This window comes from Haliotis rubra, unplaced genomic scaffold (genome assembly GCF_003918875.1).
Source record: "Haliotis rubra isolate DU_JTF1 unplaced genomic scaffold, ASM391887v1 Scf214, whole genome shotgun sequence".
Lineage (NCBI taxonomy): Eukaryota > Metazoa > Mollusca > Gastropoda > Lepetellida > Haliotidae > Haliotis > Haliotis rubra.
In genome coordinates, this window is record NW_025766159.1 from 1404295 (window position 1) to 1419493 (window position 15199).

General features: G+C 40.7%; 1 protein-coding gene across 4 annotated transcripts in view; it reads left to right on the forward strand.

The window, feature by feature from the left end:
- Positions 1-4230, forward strand: part of LOC124276858 — a 29443-nt gene extending 25213 nt beyond the window's left edge. For all 4 annotated transcript variants that reach the window (XM_046712516.1, XM_046712519.1, XM_046712518.1 and 1 more), the window contains 2 exons: positions 1245-1442; positions 3153-4230. In XM_046712516.1, the coding sequence (XP_046568472.1) occupies positions 1245-1442; positions 3153-3343 (389 nt within the window). In that variant the 3' untranslated portion in view covers positions 3344-4230. The remainder of the gene's footprint in view (positions 1-1244; positions 1443-3152) is intronic.
- The last annotated feature ends 10969 nt before the right edge of the window (positions 4231-15199 follow it).

Sequence of the window (15199 nt, forward strand, 5' to 3'; positions counted from 1 at the left end):
CACAAGGCAAATAACCCAAGTCATGTAATCATGTGGAACGATATTAGGGTGATTTCGAGAAATAACAATGACTGGCGTTGGAGAAAACTACAGGAAGCTGTCGAGATAAGGAGACATAAACCAGCAATTAATCGTGATCTAGATGTATACCTGCCAAGTGCATGGGACCTCTTGATTAACTTTTGATGAACTTTAGATACAAGAAAAAACGAGTCTACTATTCTTTTTGGAAAGCCTGCTATCAAGGAACCTTTGTGTTATTAGCAGTTGTTGTGTATTAGCATGAATTTCATCATTATGTAATTAACTCTTCAAACTCACTTATACAGTACTCTCCCTAGTGTACTGTGATGTCACTTGCATTGTGACGTCATAGCTAAGTTATGACGTCTAAGTGACGACGTCATAGTCCTAACTGCCAGTTCACTTGATGAAGGGACCTGGAATGGTCTCGAAACGTTGTGAGAGAAATTAAAAAAAGAAGTTTAATCCATAAAAATATCTTGGATATCTGTGTGTTGTTGTCACAAATCCCAGTATGTATGACCCAATGAAATTCACATGTTGCATTGTACATCACTGTCACAGTTGGCGCACCGCATCAGCTTGCCGCCTTACTGATTTGCATGAATATAGCCTAATTGGCCAGAATACGAACGAGATTAGAGTATCTGTTGAAAATACACTCCAGGTTTAAAAGGGAGATATTCAGACTTAACAAAATGACAAAACATGCCCTGAAATGAACGATCATCTGATTCCACCACCTTGCTTCGTACGGCCATCTCACTATTCATTATTGTAATGTAAGCAATCATATCTATGATCCCAAGTGTATCATGGAATTATGGAACAAATAGTTCAACACATAACGCTTGATATATCATCGTTCAAGGGAAAAGATATACTGTGCATTCACCAGCGTGAACGGTACTATACTGAAGGTGAAGGCTGTACTGGTTAACTGTCTCTAAGTGTAATAGTTATAACACGTACAGCTTGCACCTCGCATGAGACATGCGCTGTCAGTTTAAGGTTGGACCGTCCGAATCACCACATCTAGCGGATTAGTTTAGGGAAGATAAATTGAAAAAGATTGCCCATTAAGCTGAATTTAGGATTGACAGGGTGCACATTATGTTGCCTTTTAAATACAAGTAGTCAGTGCCCTCTGTTCTTGTTCAGTAACCACAAAACATACAAACTGCATTACCTGTGTAAATAAGGGCATATTTTTGTTATAGGTGATTCCTCATTCACTGGAGAGGATGTATTTTTTGCATCTATTGGTATATTTGTGGCAATCATTGTCGGAGTCATTGTGCTCATCATCATCATTGCGGTGGCCATCATCTGCTGCTGTTGTAAACGTAAGAAGCGGAAGAGAGGACCCCAGTACCAGGCAACATCCACCTCTCCTCCACCACAGGTCCAGCCATCAGGTCTGTAGCAGCACGTCACACTACCATCTGTGTCGCTCCCACAGACTCCCTGTAGCCCTATGCTGTGTGTCACTCCCACAGACTGCCTGTACCTCCATGTTGGGTGTCTGTCCCACAGACTGCCTGTACCTCCATGTTGTGTGTCTGTCCCACAGATTGCCTTTACCTCCATGTTGTGTGTCTGTCCCACAGACTGCCTGTACCCTCATGTTGTGTGTCTGTCCCACAGACTGCCTTTACCTCCATGTTGTGTGTCTGTCCCACAGACTGCCTGTACCTCCATGTTGTGTGTCACTCCCACAGACTGCCTTTACCTCCATGTTGTGTGTCTGTCCCACACGCTGCCTGTACCTCCATGTTGTGTGTCTGTCCCACAGACTGCCTTTACCTCCATGCTGTGTGTCTGTCCCACAGACTGCCTTTACCTCCATGTTGTGTGTCTGTCCCACAGACTGCCTGTACCTCCATGTTGTGTGTCTGTCCCACAGACTGCCTTTATCTCCATGTTGTGTGTCTGTCCCACAGACTGCCTGTACCTCCATGTTGTGTGTCTGTCCCACAGACTGCCTGTACCTCCATGTTGTGTGTCTGTCCCACAGACTGCCTGTACCTCCATGTTGTGTGTCTGTCCCACAGACTGCCTTTACCTCCATGTTGTGTGTCTGTCCCACAGACTGCCTGTACCCTCATGTTGTGTGTCTGTCCCACAGACTGCCTTTACCTCCATGTTGTGTGTCTGTCCCACAGACTGCCTGTACCTCCATGTTGTGTGTCACTCCCACAGACTGCCTTTACCTCCATGTTGTGTGTCTGTCCCACAGGCTGCCTGTACCTCCATGTTGTGTGTCACTCCCACAGACTGCCTTTACCTCCATGTTGTGTGTCTGTCCCACAGACTGCCTGTACCTCCATGTTGTGTGTCACTCCCACAGACTGCCTTTATCTCCATGTTGTGTGTCTGTCACACAGACTGCCTTTACCTCCATGTTGTGTGTCTGTCCCACAGACTGCCTTTACCTCCATGTTGTGTGTCTGTCCCACAGACTGCCTTTACCTCCATGCTGTGTGTCTGTCCCACAGGCTGCCTGTACCTCCATGTTGTGTGTCTGTCCCACAGACTGCCTGTACCTCCATGTTGTGTGTCTGTCCCACAGACTGCCTTTACCTCCATGCTGTGTGTCTGTCACACAGACTGCCTGTACCTCCATGTTATGTGTCACTCCCACAGACTGCCTGTACCCCCATGTTGTGTGTCTGTCGACTCACACAGACTGCCTGTGCCTCCATGTTATGTGTCACTCCCACAGACTGCCTGTACCTCCATGTTGTGTGTCTGTCCAACGGACTGCCTTTACCTCCATGCTGTGTGTCTGTCACACAGACTGCCTGTACCCTCATGTTGTGTGTCTGTCCCACAGACTGCCTTTACCTCCATGTTGTGTGTCTGTCCCACAGACTGCCTTTATCTCCATGTTGTGTGTCTGTCCCACAGACTGCCTGTACCTCCATGTTGTGTGTCTGTCCCACAGACTGCCTGTACCTCCATGTTGTGTGTCACTCCCACAGACTGCCTTTACCTCCATGTTGTGTGTCTGTCCCACAGGCTGCCTGTACCTCCATGTTGTGTGTCTGTCCCACAGACTGCCTTTACCTCCATGTTGTGTGTCTGTCCCACAGACTGCCTGTAACACAGTGTTACTTATGTTCCAGCTCCCCCAGCACCACCAGTGCAGACAGATTACTTCGCCAACCAGGGCATGTATCCCCCCATCCCCCCTCAGTACCATCCATCGGAGGCCCCTCCCCCCTACAGCACTCATGCCCCGGGGTATGGCCAGCCTGGATACACACCTCAAGCCATGTACCCAGTAGACCTGGATACCAAGCAGCCCATGGTTTGAGGAAATATTTCAAGGCCGAAGAAACTCAGCTGTGCACTGTGAGGATGTCTTGAATATCTGTTCATATATGTGCAATATCCATGACACCTATAGCAGGACTACATGTTTCACATATCTCTCAGCAGTATTGTTTGGATGTCATCTTTTCTGAAGAAGAAAATATATCCTAGTGATTTCAGAGGAAGAGAACAAGAAAGAACTGATGATGCCACTGATAATGGTACATCAGTAGACCGTCAGGGTCTTAACACTGACAAGTCTAACAACTGACAAACAGTGCTTAGCAATCCTTTCAGATCTAGGGTAATTCTTACAGATGCAGTATGACATAATTATTGAAAATTATAAATTATGTAGATAAATCCCATACATGTAGACTGGACAAAGTGGTTAATAGACACCTCTCCCAATCCAGACCAGTTAGCTGAAGACAGTTTAGAATCTGTGCTGTGCCATACTTGGCCATCGTTAAACAGCAGTAAACTCTGACAGGAACATGTCAGAAGAAGACATCCCTTCGAGATTCTACAGTTGTTTTGGAAAACTATTTGATGGCATTAGTTTACAGTTCACAAAGACACAGAGGACATCAACAGCATGGATGCCTGTATATCCAAGATCCATTTATCAAGTGTGAGTAACTGTGTGGGAGGAAATGTCGGCATCACTTTGTAAGTGGGTATCCCATTAGTGAGAAAGTAAACTTGGAGCAACTGTGATGCCTTTACAACATACAGAACATTCAATGCTAAAAATACACACACTGCAAAAGCTTTTTTCGGGAATGAGGCACATGGGCCTTTAAATATATTTGATCTTTTGTTCCTTTTGTGGTTATCTGCCATTAGCCACAGTCTATTATATTACTTGATACAATGGCATCTAGATTATGTTAGAGACCATATACCGGTATATGGTCTCTGATTATGTGCACTTCACTTCAACAGGTGGTTTGAATCTTTGGACACAAAATCACTGAATCTTTAAATATATATGATATATAATTTTAAATTATCTTTCTTCATAATGGGCATATGACACAGAAATAATTTTGAGCACACATATCTTTTTGACATTTATTTATTTAATTATTCATACACATACATTGCACTACAGTTTGATTACCATTTGTAAGATTCCGTCTAATGAAGTAATGAAGAGAGGTCTGGTCAAGGCTGATAATCTTATTGTTTCAGTTTTAGAGGATGCTAACTGTTGAACACAGACAAAATGATTGTACTGTGACTTTATCATACAATCACCTTGGTAAATAAACTGTGAACTATACAGTTGAGAGAACAAAGAAAGGGGAACCAGTCAATATATAGTATTGTGTTGTCATCATAGCTTACTTCAATGTCTAACTGTATGACAGCTGACATGTCATAGAACATTGTAGCAGCCTCTTATCTTGGCTGGCTAACACACATAATAGAGATTGATACTCGGTAACTTAGTATTGATAGATTGACAATGAATATTGGAGAGACAACTTTGAACAAAAATTAAAAAAGCAGGTGAAGGTGACACATTTATGCTGGGATTACAAACAAAAACAGCATTATGAACAAAATGTAGAAGCAATTATCAATGACAAAATTTTCATGATAATTCTTCCCCTCAATGATATTTCCAATTATGAGTTTTTCTAGCCAGATGGAAGTCTGTACTATCAGATGGAAGTCTGGATGTCATTATCACCTTGATATTTTCTCTTTGTTATGTATTATCACAGAGAAGTGGGATGATTATGTGTTATGGTGCAGAAGGAGGCTCATGAAAGAAGACATTTACAAGACAGACACATTTTCAGTGAAGCTAAATTGTTACAAATGTACTCTTGAACAGAGCAGTTGTATTAGCCCAGGATTTTAGTTCGCACTGTCTTCAGAAGCCGATATTAAGTGAAATATGCTTGTTAATATTCTCTGGCTGTGGGACCAAAGAACACAAGCTCATTTTTTTCTCTTTTTGAGATCTTGACACGTTTGTTTTGTTTTGACCCAAGTACCTCACAACATGAGTATATTGTTTGAGGTAGTTATGTGAATTTGGACAGTTTATTGGCCAAAAAACCCCATTAACATCATTTATACATGCAAAGTATACAAATAAGTCTGTGTAAATGAATGTCCTTGTTTTATATTATATTATTTCTGTTGAGATAGACATGCCTTCAGTGTGTACTGCATATTGTTGCCACAATACTTTCTTTAGTTGCTGCAACAGTAGATGCTTTATAAATACACTTTCCATTTTTGGGGTGTACAAAGCTTATTTTCTACTGCAGGGTTTGTTTTCTATCACCATTTAGCTGACATAACCATATACATGATAACATATCACTGTGAACACGCTTTGTATGTAGGTAGTGTTGCAGAGACAGTCTCAAAACTACCACTGCTCAACCTCATCTCACGCTGTGTCACGGGGGGAAAATCACAAATGATTGAATAATATGTGTGTCAAACTGATTAAACTTTATGTATAAAAAAATTCAGTCCTTTTTAGCATAGTTTGTAAATACAATACCAGTTTGTATTTCTGTTGAGGATAGCTTGCTGCAAAGGGGCAAGTAGTTGAACAACATGTCCCCCCGCTGAATGTCATGTATGGTGTTAAGTGTCATTGTATATACCATTTACCTCACCTGAAGCTATACCCAGGTGCTAATCAGGTTCCATGTCTTTAATATTGGAAATCGGTATGTTTCCAGTTAACAGCTGATTTACAAACACGATTTTTCTTCTAACCAAGACATGTTTCCTGAATATAAAATGGCAGTGCTGGCGAATAATCAGTGGTGATTATATACTACAACAGATTCCATTGGGCATAAACTGCAAAATAGTGATCAAGTTGTATGAATGTATCGCTGAAAATCACCAGATGTTCAATGTTAAGGTATTAATTTCATGTTGTACTACGTCATGGCAGAAACAATGCATTTGTTGATTTCTCATCACATCAGTCATTACTTGTTCAGTGTAATCCAGTTGTGTTTTACAAAGCAGATGCCATAATGCATTTAGACATGTATATTTGAAGGAATATCCAAAACAGTGTATAGTCCAAAGGTCTTGTACACTCCTACATATATTGAATGCAAATGTTACGTGCTGTAAATGTGTTCATGATAATTAGTTGTAAACATAATGGCTCCGAATGACAATGGGGAATTGTGATAGGTAATTGAGTTGAGATCTACACTTCTTTCTTAACAGGTTCTCAAGTCTTCATCTTCACATGTTTTTTGGGAAACTTATACCAAACATCTGAACACATGCAGCTTGTGGATGTATTCAGCTCCCCTGTTGGAAGTCAACAGTGCGTTTGTGATGGCCTGTTTGTCCATCCTCCAACACTCACCATCACCAAACACACTGCCCTGACGAAGCAGGGGTCGCAGTGCTTGCTCCCAGCAATGATGACACCCTTACTTGATAAACAGGTTCTCATATACTTTCCAGTATCGCTACTAAAGCAACCATTTAGAAAAAAACGCACTGTGTCAAAAACTTCAAATTTCACAAAAGTTATAACATTTTTGTTCTGGAGAACCTGGAGTATATGAATGCATATCATGTTACTTTGCAGATAACATTGGAAAAACAATGTTTTTTATTTTATTTTAGTAATACGTTAAAGTTCATTCATAAATGAAATTGGTAAATGCATTTTTGGTGCAGATTGAGATGTTCTTGTTCATATGTAGTTACATATTTCATATCTATACGTATATATTTATTCATTATTATTTATGCAGATAATATCTTGGTTGACTTTTTTGACCACATTTTGTACAATATATCTGAGGGAGCTATAGTGCCAAGGCACCATTTAAATATATCTGCCATTGTAAATCTACATTTTGTGATGCAAATGTTTGCATATTTGGATAGAGAACCCATGAGTGAGTGTTCCAGCCAGAATGAGATGTTATAGATCTCTGTCAAAAACTAGTTAGCAGCTCCGGAAGTATTTATTGTTTAGTTGATCGGTTGTGATACCAGCGATGTGCAATTCCTTTATGGTATTTTATGTTGGATTTGTTTTGTTTACATTAATTTTTCAAATGTTTGTCATAATCAGTTGTCTAAACTGAGGCACTCATTAATTAGGCTTTTACATGATTATATCAGGCCTGACAAAGTTAATCACTTTCTTGTGGAGAGAAGTTGATGTGCGAGATACAGAGTATACCAAAGACTCTGCAATGGAGGTCTGAAGTGTTTTGTTGTTAGTCAGCATGTTTAACAGCACACATTAAAGGGATGTAACAATAACTACTCAGCCCAGAGGGAGTGAGCTGTCTGTAAATGTCTAGTTTCCACCATTGATGGCTGGAAGTTCGTGGCTCTATCGTAGCACCACAATGGCTATTACAACTTATGTCCTGTATATATCCCCCTAATTGTTTAATTAGATTCCATATCTGATGTCACTAGCATTTGATTCAAACAAAATAGTCCAGGACCTGATTTCTCGAAACAAACCAGTTGGTGGTTCACATGTTTTTGCACATCCTGCAATTGACTGAAATCTGCACATTAGTCTCCATCTTGTTTATCAACTGAATGCCAACCTTGTTGACTGGACTATGTACAGACGAGTCCAGCCAGTTATAAATCCATAATTCCAGCTTTGTTTGGCAAGGGTGGAAACTGGACTTTTATAGTTAGTTAATGCCCTTGCATAGGGAAGATGGGTGAAAGCTGTAATGAACAGTGAGATTAGCCTGAGGAAGACCATGGTGTTATATGACTGTCAGAACTGAGTGAGTGCCTCAGATTAGACAGAATTTATGGTACATGTTTTCTTGCATTTACTTGTTTCGTCCATTGTGGTTAAATACATACCCCTCCAACCACTTGCATAATATTTGTTGAGTTTATACTGAGTGGATGGGTTCCCATATTCAGTCAGTTGTTTACATGGTTATATCTTTAGTTTTGTTTATTGGATCTTCATAGAATATACAAAGACAGATCCCAGACTGTGTAGAATATACAAGGATCCAGAGACACACTGTGTAGAATATACAAGGATCCAGAGATACTGTAGAATATACAAGGATCCAGAGATACACACTGTGTAGAATATACAAGGATCCAGAGATACTGTAGAATATACAAGGATCCAGAGACACACACTGTGTAGATATACAAGGATCCAGAGATACTCACTGAATATACAAGGATCCAGAGACACACACTGTAGAATATACAAGGATCCAGAGACACACACTGTGTAGAATATACAAGGATCAGAGATACTGTAGAATATACAAGGATCCAGAGACTCACACTGTGTAGAATATACAAGAATCAAGAGATACTGTTGAATATACAAGGATCCAGAGACACACACTGTATAGAGTATACAAGGATCTAGAGATACTGTAGAATATACAAGGATTTAGAGATACTGTAGAATATACTAGGATCCAGAGACTGTAGAATATACAAGGATCCAGAGAATATACAAGGGATCAGATCCAGAGACACATTGTGTAGAATATACAAGGATCATCCAGAGATACTGTAGAATATACAAGGATCCATAGATACTGTAGAATATACAAGGATCCAGAGACACACACTGTGTAGAATATACAAGGATCCAGAGATACTCACTGTAGGATATACAAGGATCCAGAGACTCACACTGTGTAGAATACAAGGATCCAGAGATACTGCAGAATATACAAGGATCCAGAGACACTGTGTAGAATATACAAGGATCCAGAGACCCATTGTGTAGAATATACAAGGATCCAGACACACACATTGTAGAATATATAAGGATGCAGAGACCCATTGTGTAGAATATACAAGGATCCAGAGACTCACACTGTGTAGGATATACAAGGATCCAGAGACTCACACTGTGTAGAGTATACAAGGATCCAGAGATACTCACTGTAGAATATACAAGGATCCAGAGACACATTGTGTAGAATATACAAGGATCCAGAGATACTCACTGTAGGGTATACAAGGATCCAGAGACTAACACTGTGTAGAATATACAAGGATCTAGAGATACTGTAGAATATACAAGGATCCAGAGACTCACACTGTAGAATATACAAGGATCCAGAGACACACTCTGTAGGATATACAAGGATCTAGAGATACTGTTGAATATACAAGGATCCAGAGACTCACACTGTGTAGAATATACAAGGATCTAGAGATACTGTAGAATATACAAGGATCCAGAGACTCACACTGTGTAGGATATACAAAGATCTAGAGATACTGTAGAATATACAAGGATCCAGAGACACACACTGTAGAATATACAAGGATCTAGAGATACTGTAGAATATACAAAGATCCAGAGACTCACACTGTGTAGGATATACAAGGATCAAGAGATACTGTAGAATATACAAGGATCCAGAGACACACACTGTAGAATATACAAGGATCCAGAGACACACACTGTGTAGAATATACAAGAATCAAGAGATACTGTTGAATATACAAGGATCCAGAGACACACACTGTGTAGAGTATACAAGGATCCAGAGAATACTGTAGAATATACAAGGATCCAGAGACACACACTGTGTAGAATATACAAGAATCAAGAGATACTGTTGAATATACAAGGATCCAGAGACTCACACTGTGTAGAATATACAAGGATCCAGAGACACACACTGTTTAGAATATACAAGAATCAAGAGATACTGTAGAATATACAAGGATCCAGAGACTCACACTGTGTAGAATATACAAGAATCAAGAGATACTGTTGAATATACAAGGATCCAGAGACACACACTGTGTAGAGTATACAAGGATCCAGAGATACTGTAGAATATACAAGGATCCAGAGATACTGTAGAATATACTAGGATCCAGAGACATACACTGTAGGATATACAAGGATCCAGAGACACATTGTGTAGAATATACAAGGATCCATAGATACTGTAGAATATACAAGGATTCAGATACACACACTGTAGAATAAACAAGGATCCAGAGACACGGTCACACACTGTGTAGAATATACAAGGATCCAGAGATACTGCAGAATATACAAGGATCCAGAGATACTGTAGAATATACAAGGATCCAGAGATACTGTAGAATATACAAGGATGCAGAGACACACACTGCGAAGAATATACAAGGATCCAGAGATACAATATTCCAGATACTGTAGAATATACAAGGATCCAGAGACTCACACCAGATATACAAGGATCAGAGATTGATACACCATGTAGATATATACAAGGGATCAGAGACAGACACACTGTAGATATACAAGGATACACACCACACTGTAGAGAATATACAAGGATCCAGATATCACACTGTAGAATATACAAGGATCCAGAGACACACTGTGTAGAATATACAAGGATCCAGAGATCACTGTAGAATATACAAGGATCCAGAGACACACTGTGTAGAATATATACATACAAGGATCAGAGATCCAGACACTGTGTAGAATATACAAGGATCCAGAGACACTGTGTAGAATATACAAGGATCCAGAGACCCTATGTGTAGAATATACAAGGATCCAGAGACACACAGTGTAGAATATACAAGGATGCAGAGACCCACTGTGTAGAATATACAAGGATCCAGAGACCCACACACACTGTGTAGAGATATACAAGGATCCAGAGACACTGTGTAGCGTATACAAGGATCCAGAGATACTCACTGTAGAATATACAAGGATCCAGAGATACTCACTGTAGGATATACAAGGATCCAGAGACTCACACTGTGTAGAATATACAAGGATCTAGAGATACTGTAGAATATACAAGGATCCAGAGACTCACACTGTAGAATATACAAGGATCCAGAGACACACTCTGTAGGATATACAAGGATCTAGAGATACTGTAGAATATACAAGGATCCAGAGACGCACACTGTGTAGAATATACAAGGATCTAGAGATACTGTAGAATATACAAGGATCCAGAGACTCACACTGTGTAGGATATACAAGGATCTAGAGATACTGTAGAATATACAAGGATCCAGAGACACACACTGTAGAATATACAAGGATCTAGAGATACTGTAGAATATACAAAGATCCAGAGACTCACACTGTGTAGGATATACAAGGATCTAGAGATACTGTAGAATATACAAGGATCCAGAGACACACACTGTAGAATATACAAGGATCCAGAGAATATACAAGGACAGACTGTGTAGAATATACAAGGATCCAGAGATACTCACTATAGAATATACAAGGATCCAGAGACACACACTGTGTAGAGTATACAAGGATCCAGAGATACTCACTGTAGAATATACAAGGATCCAGAGATACTGTAGAATATACAAGGATCCAGAGAGACACATTGTGTAGAATATACAAGGATCCAGAGACACACACTGTAGAATATACAAGGATCCAGAGACCCATTGTGTAGAATATACAAGGATCCAGAGACTCACACTGTGTAAGATATACAAGGATCCAGAGACTCACACTGTGTAGAATATACAAGGATCCAGAGATACACTGTAGAATATACAAGGATCACTGTAGAATATACAAGGATCCAGAGATACTGTAGAATATACAAGGATCCAGAGATACTCACTGTAGGATATACAAGGATCCAGAGACTCACACTGTGTAGAATATACAAGGATCTAGAGATACTGTAGAATATACAAGGATCCAGAAACTCACACTGTAGAATATACAAGGATCCAGAGACACACTGTGTAGGATATACAAGGATCTAGAGATACTGTAGAATATACAAGGATCCAGAGACACACACTGTGTAGAATATACAAGGATCCAGAGATACACTGTAGAATATACAAGGATCCAGAGACACACACTGTGTATAGGATATACAAGGATCCAGAGATACTGTAGAATATACAAGGATCCAGAGACACACACTGTAGAATATACAAGGATCTAGAGATACTGTAGAAGAGATCAGAGACACACACTGTGTAGAATATACAAGGATCTAGAGAAGAATATACAAGGATCAGAGACACACACTGTAGAATATACAAGGATCCAGAGACACACACTGTGTAGAATATACAAGGATCCAGAGATACTCACTATAGAACATACAAGGATCCAGAGACACACACTGTGTAGAGTATACAAGGATCCAGAGATACTCACTGTAGAATATACAAGGATCCAGAGATACTGTAGAATATACAAGGATCCAGAGACACATTGTGTAGAATATACAAGGATCCAGAGACACTGTGTAGAATATACAAGGATCCAGAGACCCATTGTGTAGAATAATACAAGGATCCAGAGACTCACACTGTGTAAGATATACAAGGATCCAGAGACTCACACTGTGTAGAGTATACAAGGATCCAGAGATACTCACTGTAGAATATACAAGGATCCAGAGATACTGTAGAATATACAAGGATCCAGAGATACTCACTGTAGGATATACAAGGATCCAGAGACTCACACTGTGTAGAATATACAAGGATCTAGAGATACTGTAGAATATACAAGGATCCAGAGACTCACACTGTAGAATATACAAGGATCCAGAGACACACTCTGTAGGATATACAAGGATCTAGAGATACTGTAGAATATACAAGGATCCAGAGACTCACACTGTGTAGAATATACAAGGATCTAGAGATACTGTAGATACAGTAGAATATACAAGGATCCAGAGACAAGGATCACACTGTGTAGGATATACAAGGATCTAGAGATACTGTAGAATATACAAGGATCCAGAGACACACACTGTGTAGAATATACAAGGATCTAGAGATACTGTAGAATATACAAAGATCCAGAGACTCACACTGTGTAGGATATACAAGGATCTAGAGATACTGTAGAATATACAAGGATCCAGAGACACACACTGTAGAATATACAAGGATCCAGAGACACACACTGTGTAGAATATACAAGGATCCAGAGATACTCACTGTAGAATATACAAGGATCCAGAGACACACACTGTGTAGAGTATACAAGGATCCAGAGATACTCACTGTAGAATATACAAGGATCCAGAGATACTGTAGAATATACAAGGATCCAGAGACACATTGTGTAGAATATACAAGGATCCAGAGACACTGTGTAGAATATACAAGGATCCAGAGACCCATTGGAGAGACCCATTGTGTAGAATATACAAGGATCCAGAGACTCACACTGTGTAAGATATACAAGGATCCAGAGACTCACACTGTGTAGAGTATACAAGGATCCAGAGATACTCACTGTAGAATATACAAGGATCCAGAGATACTGTAGAATATACAAGGATCCAGAGACACACACTGTGTAGAATATACAAGGATCCAGAGATACTCACTGTAGGATATACAAGGATCCAGAGACTCACACTGTGTAGAATACAAAGGATCTAGAGATACTGTAGAATATACAAGGATCCAGAGACTCACACTGTAGAATATACAAGGATCCAGAGACACACTCTGTAGGATATACAAGGATCTAGAGATACTGTAGAATATACAAGGATCCAGAGACACACACTGTGTAGAATATACAAGGATCCAGAGACACACACTGTAGAATATACAAGGATCCAGAGACACACACTGTAGAATATACTAGGATACAGAGACATCCACTGTAGAATATACAAGGATCCAGAGACACACACTGTAGGATATACAAGGATCCAGAGATACTCACTGTAGAATATACAAGGATCCAGAGATACTCACTGTGGAATATACAAGGATCCAGAGACACAAATTGTGTAGAATATACAATGATCCAGAGATACAAAGGTATACAAGGATACATACTGTACAGAATACAAAGATGTACAAGCACGTGATCCAGGCACTCACTGTTAAGAATATACAATAACATCATCATCTGGTTGTCTGTTTCACTTAATCCCAAATACACAGGTGAATGTTCTGTAATCTGACTCTACACCACAGACACAGGTGTATGTCCTGTCACCTGACTCTCACCCACAGACACAGGTGTATGTCCTGTCACCTGACTCTCACCCACAGACACAGGTGAATGTCCTGTCACCTGACTCTCCCCCACAGACACAGGTGAATGTCCTGTCACCTGACTCTCCCCCACAGACACAGGTGAATGTCCTGTCACCTGACTCTCCCCCACAGACACAGGTGAATGTCCTGTCACCTGACTCTCCCCCACAGACACAGGCGTATGTCCTGTCACCTGACTCTCCCCCACAGACACAGGTGAATGTTCTGTCACCTGACTCTCCCCCACAGACACAGGTGAATGTCCTGTCACCTGACTCTTCCCCACAGACACAGGTGTATGTAGGGTCACCTGACTCTCCCCACAGACACAGGTGAATGTCCTGTCCCCACAGACACAGGTGAATGTCCTGTCACCTGACTCTCCCCCACAGACACAGGTGAATGTCCTGTCACCTGACTCTCCCCCACAGACACAGGCGTATGTCCTGTCACCTGACTCTCCCCCACAGACACAGGTGAATGTTCTGTCACCTGACTCTCCCCCACAGACACAGGTGAATGTCCTGTCACCTGACTCTTCCCCACAGACACAGGTGTATGTAGGGTCACCTGACTCTCCCCCACAGACACAGGTGAATGTCCTGTCACCTGACTCTCCCCCACAGACACAGGTGAATGTCCTGTCACCTGACTCTTCCCCACAGACACAGGTGTATGTCCTGTCACCTGACTCTCCCCTACAGACACAGTTGAATGTCCTGTCCTCTGACTCTCCCCCACAGACACAGGTGTATGTAGTGTCACCTGACTCTACCCTACAGACACAGGTGAATGTAGGGTCACCTGGCTCTCCCCCACAGACATAGGTGAATGT